The following is a 17,455-nucleotide window of genomic DNA, read 5'->3' as shown; positions in this document are numbered from 1 at the left end:
CATACTGGCTTGGGCGGGTCTTAAATCTTATAGGTAGAAAAGAAGTAGTGAAACAAAGGTTAGGAATTGTTTAATCCGAACTGCTGGAGGGACTTTCTTGGAACCGTGGGAACAAGTAATCCTGCTTCCCAAAGTAAGCTTTACCCAACAGTGGTGCTATAGGGATGATTTCAGTTGGATGGTAGGCAAGCTTTTGTTTTGATGATTGTGTATTTGTAAATTATCTAAAAATTGCAAATGTGGCGCCCGACACTAGCAATGTATATCTCTTCCGCATCATGCTAAAACACAGTTTAACAGGCCTACACAGCGATCTCATTCTCTAGGACAGAAGTCAGCAAACTATGGCTGTTGGGTCCATGGTCAAAGGAGCAAGACTGATACAAAGTGAAGGTCAAGCAAAGCTTTATTTCGCACCAAGCATGGAGAATCAAACTGACCGGCCAGGGCTGTCTCTTGCAAAGAGGCGACCCCTCCCAGCCTCACAGACTAACTTTTATAGAGTAAAGGCCATGTGGTCGAGCCTGGCCACACACCGGTGGCCAATTGAATTACAATTCACCCTATAGTAGTTATTTGAACTAGCCTATCACTTTGGTCAGAATTGGCACCCAAAAGGCAGGGCCCACATTCTTGGGAGGTTAGGGAGGTGCTTTCCTGATTGGATGTCTCCAGCTGGCTTGGCTCAGCCTTGTATTCTGGGCTCTGTTACCTCCCCCTGACCTGACATGTCCTGGTATATGGGCTTTGTTATCAGTGGCTGGTTAGTCATATTTTTCTGGTTTCCCAGACTTGTTTATAAGTAAGTTCCTCTTGGGGGGGCAGGGTCAATCTAAGTTTACTGCATAAACAACAAAATAGCTCGCTCTGGCTAAGCAGGGCCTTACATTCCCCCCTTTTCTTTGATTAGTCAAATCCTTGACTTTTAGCCTAGTTCTATGTTCTTCTGTTGTAAGGGGTTATATTGAGCATGTACGACTAACATTTTTATCGCTCTAATTTTCTTTTGTACAAATGACATTAGGGCGTTTATAATGCAGCGTCCAAAAAGTAACATTAGTAATTATAAAACCAGGAGGCCTGCAATTGCTGATTTTAGGGAAGTCGTCCACGGAGACCAGTTGAACAAACTTTTATAGCATCCCTGTTGTGCACAATAGTACTCTGGTGGGCCCCCAGGCCTTTCCCCCCACTGCATTGGGGAGGCCCAGTGTTAGGGCACATGTAAAACTGTAAGGCATCTAAACAGGGGTTAATGGGTACCAATTTGCATAAAGTTACATTAAATTGCACAGTCAGCTGATGAGTTAGCCATTTACCACTTTGTATAAACCTAATTCCGTTCGTTTAATTTCCCACCTATACTTTTCTGTCTTATGAGGTGACTTAGAAGCTCTTACAAAAACAGGTAACAATAGGAGCAACAATGAACTCATAGTCTTTGGAGTCTTAGCTTTAGTCCATGGTCAGCGGGGTCCATCAGCAGCAGCTTCCATCTGTGGGGGGTGTCCTCATCCTCAGCTCTTTGAGGTGACCCACATGAATCCAGGCCCGGATGCCTTCTACTTTCACTGCTGTGGGGGTGGTCAGGATGACAGTAAAGGTTCCTTCCAGCGAAGCTCCAGGTTTCCCACTTGGTGGTAGCGTATCCAAACCAAGTCCCCAGATTGATAAGGATGTGGTTCCAGCTCTGTCTCTGTCTCAGTGTGGGCAGTTCAGATCCCTGTGTGGGCTAGACAGACTGTAATGCCTGCAGTGACTGGAGTACAGACTGACCAATCATTTTTGCTAGGGCAACCTCTTGTAGCTGAGGGCAGAGCGGGGTAGGGGTGGGGGTCTCCCGAACATTATTTCAAATGGGGTCACCTTGTTTAAGCAGGGTGTACCTCATGCCCTGAGGAAGGCGAAAGGAAGGTGATCCACCCATCCACCACCAGTCTCCAGAATTAGCTTTGTCAGGGTCTCTTTAAGAGTCCAGTTCATCCTCTCTACTTGCCCAGAACTCTGGGGCTGGTAGGCACAATGTAGTTTTCAGTTAGTGCCCATGGCCTTGGCCAATGCCTATGAGATTGAACTCACAAATGCAGGGCCATTGTTTGACCCAGAGGTAACCAAACCTCTAGTAGTTTTTTGGCTACCACTTCTGCCGTTTCATGTTTGGCAGAAAAAGTCTCCACCCAGCCTTAAAAGGTATCCACAAAAACTAACATATACTTGTGTCCATATTTCCCCAGTTTCATCTCTGTAAAATCCATTTCCCAATAAATTCCTGGTTCCTTACCTCTTTTTCTCTTCCCTCTTCCCATTCTAGTTCTTCCCACATTTACCGCCTGACATTGAGCACATCTATCAACGACACCCTGAGCCATAGGCCATAATTTAGAAACCTGAAACTGCTTGCCCATAAGCTCCTTAAGCTTGCATGTCCCCAAATGAGTGCCCTGATGTATTTGGCTTACTAATTTCTTCCTAGTCTTCAAGGTAACTTTTGTGTTCTAGTCTCAGCCCAGTCCCCTTCATAGTCTAGTTTAACCCATTTTTGTAAATACTTTAAATCTTCTTCTGAAGTTTGCCTCAAGTTGTCTAGCTTAGGTAAACAAACATATAAAGACAGCCAAATCTAGAATTTAACATCCATAAAGGCGTGTTATTAAAATAATTTTTCTCTCTAAAATAACCCTCATTTCCAGAGATAGCCAAATTAGGACTAATTTATTTGAAAAACAAGTCCGGTTTTAACCAACTTGGCCTAATTATTTACATAAGTTCAGCAAGAACAGTGAATAATCATATAGATCTTCTAGAATCTGCTTTACTGGAAATTCTTATAAGGAGACTCTAGGTTGAACTTTTAGTAGCCTCTCCAGGCCAGAAGCCAAGCCACATACTTGCCATCAGACATGCCTGCAATACCTGTCGATTTGGGTGAATTCCTCTTTCTGAGGTTCCCAAAGTATCCTGCCAGGAAGCGACATTCTTTACTCACCTGGTGAGGCTGCTGGGAACTCTGTAAGCAAGGTATCAGGCCAACAGTTCCAAAGGGCTTTACAGCTCCAGGTTTTATAAAGTCAACCTTAGTTCCTTTAAGTTGTCTGGTCATATCTGAGTCTTTTCAAATATGACATTCCAGTCAAAGCCTTGGTAAAATAGCTGGTGTTTCCAATGCTGTCCTGTTACAAGGAGAACAGATTCTTGTTGAACTTATGCAAATAATTGCCATGGAAGAAAGAATACTTACTGAGACCTTTTGGTTTCAGAAGGTTTAGATAGAGAGAAAAGTTGAATGCCTTGATTTGTTTGCAAATAAATATTTTTACATTTCTGTAAGTTATAGATAACTTTAGAAAAAGTTTTCCTAGTCTGGGAGAGCAAACATTACAGAACCAGTAATTGTTTAAAATAAGATGAAACATTAAGAGACACAACATTACAATCTTTCAGTTCATCTAGTCCCATGTTACTAATTCTGGTTTAGTCTGAATGCAGCTCTTACTTCTGTAAATTCTTACCCATTTCAGTTCCAGGGTTTTAATATATCAAAGACCTATATTTGTCCTGAAAGTCTCCCAAATGAAGTTCTTTTAAGGCAGAATTTATCTTACAAGAGAATTAAAACAATTACAAATGGCAAAAACTCAGGATAGATATGGTTAAATTACCAGGTGATGACCTTATCAAAACATTAAAACTTTAGGAAATGCATAGAATCTCTAGAATAGTTACAGGATTTACCCAAATGTAACCCAAGGTTTATTATTGGTTTAGCAGTACTTACTGAGTAACTTAGTATACCAAGGAAAAGTCTAATGAGTCAAAGAGTTCTCATTTATAACTCTGGGCAGGCAAAGAGAAAACCCTTTACATTTCAATTAACCAAGGAAAACTTTGCCCTTTTAAACAGAGAGAAAACCAGCTTTTCTATACCAGTGTCTTTCCCTTTTTTATTTTTAAGCGTGCAGTCTTAAGATATGAGTTTTCTGGATTTCCCTCCCATCGTGAATGACATCGCAAACAAAGGGAGGTGGATCTTTCAGATGCTGTCCTGCTCGCGTCCCTCGCGGGATCTTAGAAGCATCTTAGCTAAGGTCTATCCGTATATACCCCGCACCAGGCTACTCTGTGGAGTAGATGCGTTATTCCATATAGACACATTCACAGTCAGGCATTCTTCAGATTCAAACAGGTTGGACACCTCACCTCTGGGTATCCCCGGCTAATGGGAGGTGGTCAGTCTCCCCTTCCATTCTTTTCGAATGGGTCTGGCTCAGACAGTGGCCCCTTGGCTTTCCTGGTTCAACGGGCGGATTGCGGACAATCTGAGGTGACCAAGGAAACCCAAACAGCACCCGGAGAGATGGGAGAACACAGCTTTATTAATGCTAGTGGTGCCCGGCTAGCTCAGTCGGTAGAGCATGAGACTCTTATTAATGCTAGTGGGCTCAGTGGGATCTTTCCCAAAAACTGAGTACCGGACAGGGTTAAGAGTGAGTTTCTAGGGGCGCCTGGGTGGCTCAGTGGGTTAAAGCCTCTGCCTTCGGCTCAGGTCATGATCCCAGCGTCCTGGGATCGAGCCCCACATCGGGCTCTCTGCTCAGCAGGGAGCCTGCTTCCTCCTCTCTCTCTGCTTACTTGTAATCTCTGTCTGTCAAATAAATAAATAAATAATCTTTAAAAAAAAAAAAAAAGAGTGAGTTTCTATCATTACAGGCAATGGGGGATGGTAATGGGGTGTTTTTGCAGTCTCTCAAGGCCCCACTGCTTTCCCAATCTCTCAAGGCCAAGTGGCCCTTTCACTTGGAAGTATAATCTATGTGGAGGTATGTCAGGAGAGTGCTAAATCACCTTGGGGGCTGTTTTTCTTTCTTTTCTTATTGAAACAGGATCAGGCATCTGGTTTTCTCTCTCTCTCTTTTTTTTTCCTTAGTCCGTCCTGACCATATCTAAAATTCCTTTTCTGAAGATTTCCCTTCACAAATATTTTACAGCTTTCCTTTGCATTCAGGTTTTGTCCCAAGCCATTTTTTTTTCAACATTTTATTTATTTATTTGACAGACAGAGATCACAAGTAGGCAGAGAGGCAGGCAGAAAGAGAGGGAAGCAGGCTCCCTGTTGAGCAGAGAGCCTAATGCGGGGCTCGATCCCAGGACCCTGGGACCATGACCCGGGCCAAAGGCAGAGGCTTGAACCTACTGATGTCGAGGGTGGATGCTCCAGGAGCCCAAAGATCCGTCAACTGCAGAGCTTTGCAAAATGGCACCTGGCGATTTGCCAGAAGGTGTGTCTAGAGTGACTGATCGTAAACAGGAAGTACTACCTATTGGCTGTTGAACTATTGCTATGCTGTGGGTACTTGGTAACAAGCTTAAGATTGGTGGATGCATATCGCTGTCTATGCTGATTGGCTTAGCTTCCCTATATAAGCGATGGCCATATGAAATAAACGCTTTCATTTTTTGAAACCCAACCAGACGGAGGGTCATTATTATCGCTGCTGGACAGCGATACACTGAGCCACCCAGGGGCCTTTTTTTTTTTTTTTTAAACCCAAGCCTTTTTTTTTTTTTTTTTAAATTTTATTTATTTGACAGATAAAGATCACAAGTAGGCAGAGAGGCAGGCAGAGAGAGAGGAGGAAGCAGGCTTCCTGCTGAGCAGAGAGCCCGATGTGGGGCTCGATCCCAGGACCCTGGGATCATGACCTGAGCCGAAGGCAGAGGCTTTAACCCACTGAGCCACCCAGGCGCCCCAAGCCATTTTTTTTTTTAGACAACCATTTCATTTAGGACAAAATTACCTTTTTTTACTTTCAACAAAGTGTACTCCCATTTCTTAAATCTTTCTTACATATCATCTACTTTCCTACATGCAGAGTTGTTTCCCTTATTTCCATCAGTCTTAGTTACACTTAGCAGAATTTTGTACTCTTAGAAACACCTTAATCAGTTATTAACCAATTGTGAATGGCCCCAGAATTCTTTAGAGGGCAAATTTATCAATCAATTAAGCACAAAGCATGCTTACCAATATTTAAATACTCTTAGTTTCTTTGCAGTAAGGAGTCAAAAGCATAAACCTACATCCAGTAATTAATGACTTAGCATTTTTTCCTGTTTGGTCAAGACCTAGATGTCCATAATTTAATTCCATTTGTCATTCAACCAAAACTTTAAAGTTTCAGGTTACCAAAGACTTTGAAAGTTACTTTAACAAATTACCCATTAAAACTTTGAGACAGACAATTAACCACCAGTTCAGTCATCTCTTTGCTAATAGATTTTAACACAGATTTTAACAGAAATAACATGAGCTTATTTGATCTTAAGTAAACTTTCATTGAAGTTTCACATTTACTGCTGTTAACTCAAAAGACATGTTCATCCTAATTAACCCAACAAACTCAACTTACTTCAAATAATGATTTACATTCCACCTGGGCCCACTCTACTTCGAATGTTTACCTGAGACCTGGTGGGAAGATCTGGAGTTGGGGGTGTTGGGTCTCGGGGCGGATTTCTTGTTTCCTGATAGTGAAGAACAGAAGTAAGTGCCGCCAGAAGGCAGAGGAAGGGTTCCTAGTTTTAGAGCTCATCAGCTCCAAGAGAGGAGCAGACACCATGCTTTCCTGCCAGCAATGGGGAGGGGTTAAGCAATCAGGGAATTTCCCCGAAACAAAGGGAGTTTCAGCAGCTGCTTGGGAATATTCCTTACGGTCTCTGTCTGGGGTTAGACTAACCCCAGTTGGCTCCAGTTATAGTGTAGTGAGTACGAACCTTTAATAAATAAAGTGTAATAAATAAATGAATAAATAAATAATATGTAGTAGGTGCGAACCCCTACTAAATGTAAACAGGCAAAAGGAACAAAATACAAACTAACCACATAGCAAATAAGCCTAGACCATATGCGTGTAGTGATAAGATAGCGCAGAGTAACAAGTTGTAAATATTTTGACTTGTGCGAAATATCGTAAACCAAGACATGTTTACGACGTGTTTATGTTTTTGGTGTGTAAGCATAAGAAAAACAAGTGATGTGATGTGTTTATGAAGGAGACTTAGCACAGTATATAAAGAGGCATCAGGTTGGACTGAGGTGAAGCGAGTTCCCTGTCGGGAGAACATCATCACCGGTGCTACCGATGCCCCGACAGTTTCGTTGCCAACCACTCGTTGGTTCTCAGTCTCAACTTCTGTGGTGACCTCTCTGTCTAGATTGTGAGGCGACGTCTCCTTCTCCGTGACAACGTCAGCGGACCATGACCGGGCCACGATAGTGGTGCGGACCTCGTCCCAATAAAGATCAAGTGAGTTACATCATATCCATCTCTCTCTCTTCTTTACACGTCGCGACCTCCTGGCGGGACGCAGGGGTTTTGCTCACGACCTATAGCCATTAACACGGGAAATGAGTGAGGGAGAAGCCCCACATCTATTAGGAGGAACGGAGAGATGAAAGAGCCCCCTTACTCTCTGCCTGCCCCATTTCTTTAAACACAACAAACAACACAGCAGACAACCAAAGACAAGACAAAGACAGCCACAGACCCAGCAGCCCTTCGTCGACCAGATGTCAAGCCCAAAGGTGTGCAAGATATAATCCCAACTCAAAAACGCAACCTGCCGCTGGAGGGGATTTTCTTGGTCCCCTGACCACCTGGGAGGGCCTGTACCCCCTGCCGATCCCCGCCCCAGAGAGATGGGGCGTCTCCACATCCACTCCAGCCCTGGAGAGCAGTGCTGCGTCCAGCTTCTCCCTGGTGGGCTTTACCCAGGAGCTCTGCAACTAGACAGACAGACAGACAGGATCTCAAGGGATCTTGAGATCTTACCTCCAGAGGCTTTTCCCAGAAATTCTGATGCTGGCTCAGTTCTCGTCGTTTGATCGCGGATGAGCCCCCAGTGTTGGGTCCATGGTCAAAGGAGCGAGACTGATAGAAAGCGAAGGTCAAACAAAGTTTTATTTCGCGCCAAGCATCAATAAACCGACTGTCAAACAGACCCGTCGGGGCCGCCCCTTACAGAGAGGGCGACCTCTCTCTTTTTCGCAGACTAACTTTTAAAGAGCAAAGGCCATGTGGTTGGGCCTGGCCACACACAGGTGGCCAATGAAATTGTAACACACAGAGAAAGCTGCACAGTCATGCTAGGTGACCAATTGAATTACAATTTACCCTAGCAGACATTTGAACCAGCCTATCACCTTGGTCAGAATTGGTGCCCAAAAGGTGCCCAAAGGGCGGGGCCCATACTCCTTGGTAACTAGGGAGACAGTATGCGTCCCCCCACTGATCGGATGTCTCCACCTGGCCTGACCCACCCTTGTATTTGGGCTTTGTTACCTGGGACTGGTTTCCAGGACTTGTTTTTAAGTTCCCCTGGGGTGGGTGGGGGGCAGAGTCAATTTAAGTTTTACAACAAAATGGCAGTTCAACTGGGGTGGGGCTGCTCTGGCTGAATAGGCCCTTACAGTTCCCTCATTAATTAATAAGTAAAGGTTTGACCTATCTTATATTCGTTCATGAGTCATGTTTTTAACTTGTGAAAATCAGACTTTTGACGTAGTTTTTAGAGTGTGTGGTTGGGGTCCAGAGCTGATGGCTAAGAAAGAATTCTTAAGAGGTCTTTGGTGCAAAAAAGGTGATTTTATTAAAGCACAGGGACAGGACCCTTGAGCAGAAAGAGCTGCCGCCCCAGGACAGTGAAGGGCAACTGATTATATACTTTGGGGCTGGGAAAAGTAAAGCTAAGGAATATTCCAGAAGGATTTCATATGCTGAAGAAGACTCACAGCATCCAGAAAGTCTTGCATTGTCAAGCTAAGGTGGAGCTTTCCTAAAGTAAAGCATTCACATTAAGACAGTTGGGAGTTTGCTGGAGGAACGTTATACTCTGCCTGCCTCCTCAAGTATTTGTCAGGCAGCATGTTAGGTGTTTAATTTTATCTACATTTCCTTCTGCCTTTGTGTCCTACATCACTTTCACATGCCTTTAGTATAGCTTAGGGTAAATACTAAGCAGATAGTAGTGGTACTCCTGCTTACATAACGGGCACACGTTGTAGGGCAATAACCCAGGCTCAAGCCTTCAGGAACTGAACCTGTGCCAAGAAACCTGGAAAATAAATAAAGACAGCGTGAGTGCCCTCTAGGGAGCTTTCTTCTGAGCCTGCAGTCAACAGGGGCCCTTCTTGGCTTTCCATGACAATATCTGATCACGGTCATTGCACCCGGCACCTGTATTCTGTTATAATCACCTCTTTTTTCTCTTCCAATATTTTATTTATTTATTTGACAGAGATAGAAGGTGAGCGAGCACAGGCAGGGGAAGCAGCAGAGGGAAAGGGAGAAGCAGGCTCCCCAGGGAGCAGGGAGCCCAACTCAGGGCTCGATCCCAGAACTCCAGGATCATGACCTGAGCTGAAAGCAGATAGTTAACTATAATCATCTCCTTGGAGAGTCTGACTGGGCTTACCAGATTCTGTGCTTCTGGAGGTGTAAGTGTGGCTGATTCATTCTTGCATTGCCAGTACCTAGCACTCAGTAACCTCCCAAAAAATGTTCACCGTGGATGAAGGTTAAGTGTGAAGGGAGTTTGTGATCTCTCCCTCCGGCTGGCCAGCTTGGGTCAAGCAGTTCCCTTTCACACTCTCAGAATACCCTCTTCCTTTTATGTTCCTATGTTTACTGCCGCCCCCTGCGCTCCCCCACCCACCCACCGGGTGTGTGTGTGTACCCTGACGGGCTGTCCAGGTTCAGCTGACCACCCCACCCCAGCTACAGTGGGCCCCCCTCAGCCTGGGAGGCTCCTGCAGGTTGGGAGAACAGGGGCAGGTTCAAAGCTTTGCTAGCTTCATGTGTCCTGACACTGTTGTTGCTGGTTAGCATCAAAGCTAAAATACAGAATCATTTTCTTGGCAGTGAACCCCATCTCATACTGAAGTAAGAAGAAGAGGAATGTTTCTGCCCACTGGTCATCAAATCCTAGGCTCCTCATTGTGGCACACTGACTTCAGGTATGAACAACTGTGGAAGGAGTATATTTATGTGTGTGTGTGTATGAATATGTACATAATCCAAGTGATTAAGGTTATTTGTATTTTCTTATTTTAAATGTAGTCACATTGTTTTGCTTTCCTCTTTTTTGATGATGCCTTCTACTTATGGCAGTTGAATGCAGTTTTTTATGTATGGCAATAAGGTCCTTCATTTTTTTGTCTAAATAAGAGTCGATTTAAAGAAAAAAGTGATACAGGTATATGCATATGACAAAAATTAGGAAGCACTATTCAAATAAGTCAGATTAGTTTTTAGTGGAATAGGAATTGTTGACCAAGATGTGGCTTGGCCTGAGTGAAACCGGGAGTCAGGCAGCGTGCGCCACAACACCTGGACACTGTCGGCAAAATGATACAGAAGGCGGGTTTTCTTTAGGAGAAATGAGACTTGTCCTCACATTGTTAATCTGTGACCCACACATGATCACAACCTTGACAAACTACAGCTATACGGCTTTTTGCCGAGTCCATTACTCACCAAGGAATCTTCAGATTCCTCATTTACTAATAATCCTAATTACAGGTCCCTTAACTAAACTAGGGCAGTGTTCTGGACAGATTTGCGAGGTCTGGTTACAGGAATACAGGCCTCACTTAAGATGAATAAACAGACATCTGGCTTCCAAATTAATCTCGTGAACTTTATCAGCCCGAACCTGTCTCATTTTACTTTGACCCAAGTTTTTCAACTTAAAACAAGGACAACAGGGGCACCTGGGTGGCTCAGTGGGTTAAGCCTCTGCCTTCGGCTCAGGTCATGATCTCAGGGTCCTGGGATCGAGCCCCGCATCGGGCTCTCTGCTCAGTGGGGAGCCTGCTTCCTTCTCTCTCCGCCTGCCTCTCTGCCTACTTGTGATCTATCGAATAAATAAATAAAATCTTAAAAAAAAAAAAAAGACAACAGACATTGGATGTGAAATGTGTCTTTCCTGGTTGACCGCCCCCTCTCTGAGGGCAGGGCTTGGGGGTCCTGTTTTGGTGCTTTCCCTAGGGGCCTAGCACAGGGCCGGCCACAGGTAGACACGATGGAGAGAGGAAACAAAAGCGATTTCCCCACAGGAGGGGAAGGGCAGTAGCATATATACGGTGTGACACACACACACAGAGGACAACATCCCTGTGTGGTGGTATTTCCATGGGTTACTGTGATGCACAAAGACAACCAAAAAGTTAACAGCAGCATTGTTTTTAATGAATTTTAGTCCAGAATACAGAGGAAGGTACTAGCTGTTGCCCAACTTGTTAGTACAAGTATAAACAATGGCTTTTTGTTCCCCATTGACTCAAGTTACAGAAGTCTCTCCGATGGACAGGATAAGACACTTGAATCTAGTTTTGAAAACCCAGCCTGAAAACTAGCCGTACTGCTGGCAGGTAAAACACTTTCCAGTACTCTTTGCCCCACACCCACTCCCATCTAGCAATTCAAGTTCTGAGACTTTCTTGATCAAGAGATTTTGTGAGAAAATTTCTCTTTCGAGACTTGTAGTGTGCCAGGGTCATTCTTCTTGATTTTGCTGCTGACGTCCTTGACCTCCGCTGCTGGATGAAGGAGTCGGCACAGTTCTTCAGGAGTTCTTCTGAGGCACTTTGATCGTGACCTGTAAGAAGAATACAGAGCAGCTGTTCAGTCTTCATGCTTCCCTGCAATCTGTGGACACTCTCAGCTGGCGTGCTGCCTGAGAACGAGCACAACAGCTTCCTTTCCTTCTGATAACTTGACAGACAACTGGCCAATCCCAGGGACATCGCCAGGACCCTGTTCTGCATAACACTCTCTGCCTCCCCTTAACCCAGTCATTTTTTGATTGTCAGCGGGCAGAAGAGGGAAGGATCACTATGGCATCTAGTAGGTAGAAGTCAGGAATGCTGCTCATGGAATATCCCACAGTGCACAGGACAAACCCCACAAGAATTACACAACTCCTGAGGTGCCTGGGTGGCTCAGTGGGTTAAAGCGTCTGCCTTTGGCTCAGGTCATGATCCTAGGGTCCTGGGATCTTGCCCCGCATTGGGCTCTCTGCTCAGCAGGGAGCCTGCTTTCTCCTCTCTCTGACTGCCTCTCTGCCTACTTGTGATCTGTCAAATAAATAAATAAATAATCTTTTAAAAAAAGAATTACACAACTCCAAATGTCGATAGTGCTGAGCTTGAGTGACCCTGACCTACCTCTGTACTTTCCTCCAAAACAATCAAAGGAAAAAAAATAACACGCTGATAGTTCATGGATGTCTCAGTGTGTTAAGTGGGAAGATTCCAGACTCAGGTGCAATTGGGGTTAAATCCCTGTTTTAACTCCCATGGGGCAAGGGCTTCACCTCTGTGTGCCTTGCTTCCTCATCTGTATGATGGGGTAATGACAGAATCTCCTTCCTGAGCCTGTTGTGAGCACTGACCCAGACGACCTGCATAAGGAAGTCTAGCAGATTCTGGACAAAGTAAGCTCTCTGTAAGGATGACTTCAAAAGAAGACATCTTCTCATCAGTCCCCCTTGCAAACTGGATTTCTCTTCTGAACAGTTTTTATTCCTATCTTTTTTTTTTTTTTTTTTAGATTTTATTTATTTATTTGACAGAGACACAGCGAGAGAGGGAACACAAGCAGGGGCAGAGGGAGTGGGAGAAGCAGGCTTCTCGCCGAGCATGGAGCCTGAGGCAGGGCTCAATCCCAGGATCCTGGAATTGTAACCTGAGCCGAAGGCAGACGCTTAACAACTGAGCCACCCAGGCGCCCCTTTAATCATGTTTTTGTCAGGATTATCATGCAAGGTCCCCAAACTCAAAATACAGGAATCTTTAGCATCACGCGCACAAAGCACAGTGCCTGGCATGGAGCTGAAGCAGCTGTGCCTCCTTCGCCTGCCTGCAGCCTCCACACTCCAGCCATCAAGTCCTGCCACTTCTTTTCTTCAAAAAGCTTCTTCCCATTCTCCAATATCCCAGTGCCCGAGCCCTCCAGCATCAGCAACTTAAATCTGGATTCCTGCACAAACCACCTCAACTCAAGCCTCCTCTTTTCGGGCTCTCCCTCCCACTGCCCTCAAGCAATGCTGCTGCTGTGACTCCTGGGGCTCAGTCCTAGCACCGCCCCCCTACACCGGTCCTAAATAATCTTATCATTGTTTTGATGAGCAGTTACAGGCCAGTGAGTGTCATGGTCAAATCTGGGTCTTGCCTCTTATATGGGACAATTTTATTTATTTTTTAAAAAGGATTTTTTTTATGTGAGAGAGAGAAAGTGTGTGAGCACATGAGCAGGAGCAGAGGGAGAGGGAGAAACGGACTCGCCTGCTGAGCAGGGAGCCGGACACAGGGCTTGATCCATCCTGGGACCATGACCCAAGCTGAAGGCAGAGGCTTAACCAACTGAGCCACCCAGGCGCCCCTGGGCAGTTTTAAATAAACAGGCAAACAGATTTATGTTAATCCAACGAGCTTCTTGAGAACACAGGTTGTGGCTTACCAGATGACTGAGGGAAGTGCCCGTCGGCCCTTCTCACCTTGCTCCTCCTGGCTGGGTTGCATGCCCTGAGCCTTCGCTTTCCCAATCCCGGGAAAGTCCAGCTCCGCTGTTACTCTTTTCTTTAAATATCACTTGTGCGTCTGTTGCCTAGTTAAACTGTAATTAGTGTCCCTTGTAGAAAAAACCATTTTCGCTTTGGTGCCTTTCTTTGCTATCTTCTCCATAATTTTAAATAAAGGTACCTAAGTGTATATGTATGTATATATAGTCTTTATATTGGGCTTACACTGCATGTATGGCTTTGTAGCCTATCTTTTCACTTTAAAGGATGATGATTTTCCATGTCAAATATCCTACAAAAGTATTTTTTAAAGGATTTATTTATTTATTTACTTATTTGAGAGCAGGAGAGAGCCGAGCCGGCCCACATGGGGGACGGGGCAGGGTAGAGGGAGAGAGAGAGAGAATCCTCAAGCCGACTCTGCACTGAGCAAGCAGCCCAATGTGGGGCTCGATCTCACGGCCCTGAGATCATGATCTGAGCCGAAACCAAGAGTCAGATGCCCAGCCAACTGTACCACCCCAGTTACCCCCTACAGAAAAGATTTTTAATGGCTACCTAGTAAATCATGATTTGGGTGTTCCATAATTTACTGGGCATTTATGTTACATCTGACTTTTCCATATTTGAGAGACCATGCTGTGATGAACAGTTAGGGAATGTCACTTTCTTTGTACTTCTGATTCATCCTTCAGGCTATATTCCTATCACTGACATTATGAAATCAAATGATATTGGTATATTTATGGCCCTTGGTCTCTAACATCTCACAGCTTGATTCTCTCTCTCTTTTTTTTTTTAAGATTATTTATTTGACAGACAGAGGTCACAAGTGGGCAGAGAGGCAGGCAGAGAGAGAGAGAGAGAAAGAGAGAGGAGGAAGCAGGCTCCCTGCTGAGCAGAGAGCCCGATGTGGGGTTCGATCCCAGGACCCTGGGATCATGACTCGAGCCAAAGGCAGAGGCTTTAATCCACTGAGCCACTCAGGTGCCCTTCACAGCTTGATTCTTATTAGAAGCTTTTCCCTTACTGCTTTGGCCCACTGGGATCTGTCCTTCTCTCAAGTCTTATAAAACTTGGAGTGTAACAGCCTAGCAAAGGAGTGTGTAGGCGTAGTGATGGCCAGGTGCCAAGTACTTCCCATGAGACAGAGCAGAGACTGGGTCCTCACCCTTTTCTGTGGCTTAAAACAAGAAATAAGTAATAAGTGCTGATGGGAGTCAGGCACCAGAGAGAGCTGAGAAGGTGCCCATACTCACCGTTTTCACTTCAGTGTACGCCTGCAGCCCGTACTCGCCCAGCTCCCGGCCGCTCCCAGACATCTTGTAGCCACCAAACGGGGACTGGGCCCCAAACACATCATAGCAGTTGACCCTATAATTTGAAACAAGATTTCAGTAGTAACTTATAGGAGATAGGGTGTCATACCCCTCCGACATCCTGAATGGCTCTAAAATATTACTGAGGAAAAATAGATGGGTTGACCTGTAGTTATGAACAGCCACGTAGGAGCTAAAAGCAAACTACATGAAAAAAGCCGTTAAGTCATCACCCCTCATGGTGTGGTCAGAGATGAATGTTAGTAACAGGGTGCCCACATCAGAGCTTCCTGTTTGAATGAATCGTTTGTGCTAACCAGGTACTTTTTTTTTTTGCCATTTAAAAAAATTACTAAATTAAAAAAATTTTTATTTCAGAGCACTAGCCACAAAGGGAGAGTGAGAGGGTGAAGGAGACTCCCTGTTGAGCAGAGAGCCTGATGCAGGACTTGATCATAGGTCCCTGAGATCATGACCTGAGCTGAAGGCAGAGGCTTTAACCCATTGAGCCACCTAGACGGCCTTAAAAATTATTAAACATTAATTGAATTTGAAATTCAGCACTTACAGGTGCACAGTTGAGGGGATATAGCAGACTCAGCGTGGTGCAATCATCACTTCCATCTAATTCCAGAATGTTTCTATCACCGCACAAAGAACTCTACCCAATAAGCAGTTATTCCCCACTGCCCTCCTCTCCTAGTCCCTGGAAGCCTCTAATCTACTTTCTGTCTTTATGGATTTGTCTATTCTGGACATTTCATATAAATGGTATCACACAGCATGTAGCCTTTTGTGTCTGGCTTCTTTCACTTACTATCATGCTTTCAAGGTTCATCTCTGTTTACAGAATGTATCAGCACTTTATTCCTTTTTTGGCTGAATGATAGTCCAGTGACAGACCACGTTTTGTTTATCAATTCATCAACTGATGGACATTTAGGTCATCTTCACCTTTTGGATATTATCAATAACCTGGTATGAACATTCAGGTATACTTTTTTGTGTAGACAGATGTATGTTTTTATTTCTCTTGGGTATATATACCTAGCAGTAGAATTGCTGGGTCCTATGGTAATTCTACATTTAACTTGCTGAGGAGCTGCCAGACTGTTACCCATGACGGCTCCAACATTTTATATTCCCACCAGCAACATGTAAGGGTTCAAATTTCTCCACATCCCTCATCAATACCTGGTATTTTGTTTTGTTTTGTTTTTTAAAGATTTATTTATTTATTTATTTATTTCAGAGAGTGAGAGAGAGAGAGAGAGAGAGAGATCACAAGTAGGCAGAGAGCCAGGCAGGAGAAGAAGGGAAGCAGGCTCCCTACTGAGCAGAGAGCCCGATGTGGGGTTCTATCTCAGGACCCTGATTATCATGACCTGAGCTGAAGGCAGAGGCTTAACCCACTGAGCCACCCAGGTGCCCCTTGTTTTAAAATTATAACCATCCTAGGGTGTGTGAAGTAGGTGCTAAGCTCATAAGACCAGTATTACACATAGCTCTAGACCCTTAGCTCCGGTCTCCTGCCCTTGTTCACTTGGTAAGGAGCCCCCATCCCAGTCATCCATCTGTTTGCCCGAGAACAAACCTACATGGGCATATGTACTGGAGGGAAATTTAATCTCCTACAGGAGAGGGGACGGGAAATCTCTGTCTGCTATACCACGCCCTGACCCAGGAGGAACTGAGACCATGCCCCAAATTTTGGGGTGTGAGCACCAGATTCCACAAGACCCTGGCTTGGGGATCCCTGCCTAGGTTGTGAGGGGTTGCCAGGAGGCTCTTACCACACAGTGCCTGCCTGGAGGGCTTGGGACAGATAATTGGCCTTGTCCAAGTCCTTGGTGAAGACAGCTGCAGCCAACCCATACTTGGAATTGTTGGCTCTCCCAATGACTTCCTCTATGGTCTTGAACTTCAGGATCTGCATCACTGGCCCAAAGATCTGCGGTGAGAGAGTGCACAGTTGGGAGGGTGTAGCAGACATGGAAACCACCTGCCATCTAGCTTTCACAATGCTGAGCAGATCATTTCAGACATAGCCCAAGAGTTCCACAGGAAGACAACAGCTCCTGAGCTCAATGAAACACAAAGGGAAGGAAGCTAATGGCGATCGGTTACATTCTATATGCTACGTATTTACATAGCTGGTCTTATTATGAAACAATCCTGCAAGGTAGGGGCTTCTGGCATGTTGTTACACATAGATTTCGTTTCAGAGAATTTACACCAGTTTTTCAGCAAGGCACACACTAAAAGCTGAAGAAGTAACTGTGAAAGAAACAGGGTCTCGGCTCTCAAGACATCCAAGTTTATTTTGTATTTTCTCTGCCCTATTCCTGGCATGAGCTATTTCTTCAAGGAATCCCTGTTCTTTTTAGTGGAGAATGAGATTCAAAAAACGAAGTCACAGGGGCCAGATATGTGGGCTGCTGGGGGTGTGGGAATGCAGTGTGGGTGGTTCTAACATAGTCAGGGCCTTAGAAGGAACCGTTATAAGCAATGTAATGAGTGCTGGGAGCTCCTGGACAGGCCAAGTGGAGAGCAAGGGT

The 17,455-nt window shown here is 44.8% G+C and overlaps 1 protein-coding gene and 1 long non-coding RNA gene across 2 annotated transcripts in view; both read right to left on the bottom strand.

Moving 5' to 3' along the window:
• Nucleotides 1–388: 388 nt before the first annotated feature.
• LOC132023168 (uncharacterized) lies at nucleotides 389–7,303 on the bottom strand. Its single transcript, XR_009405882.1, has 3 exons — nucleotides 6,460–7,303; nucleotides 2,987–3,170; nucleotides 389–1,732 (listed from the first exon to the last, which is right to left on the bottom strand). It is a non-coding gene; the product is annotated as an uncharacterized LOC132023168 (long non-coding RNA).
• Nucleotides 7,304–11,224: 3,921 nt separating this feature from the next.
• The window catches only part of ALDH2 (aldehyde dehydrogenase 2 family member), a 32,171-nt gene continuing 25,940 nt past the window's right edge, over nucleotides 11,225–17,455 (bottom strand). Inside the window, exons 11-13 of the mRNA XM_059408437.1 lie at nucleotides 16,691–16,848; nucleotides 14,838–14,952; nucleotides 11,225–11,655 (exon numbers count right to left, since the gene is read on the bottom strand). Of these exons, the coding sequence (XP_059264420.1) occupies nucleotides 11,623–11,655; nucleotides 14,838–14,952; nucleotides 16,691–16,848 (306 nt within the window). The 3' untranslated portion in view covers nucleotides 11,225–11,622. The remainder of the gene's footprint in view (nucleotides 11,656–14,837; nucleotides 14,953–16,690; nucleotides 16,849–17,455) is intronic.

Source organism: Mustela nigripes, chromosome 8, assembly GCF_022355385.1.
Source record: "Mustela nigripes isolate SB6536 chromosome 8, MUSNIG.SB6536, whole genome shotgun sequence".
Lineage (NCBI taxonomy): Eukaryota > Metazoa > Chordata > Mammalia > Carnivora > Mustelidae > Mustela > Mustela nigripes.
This window is presented reverse-complemented; position numbering and strand designations above follow the sequence as displayed.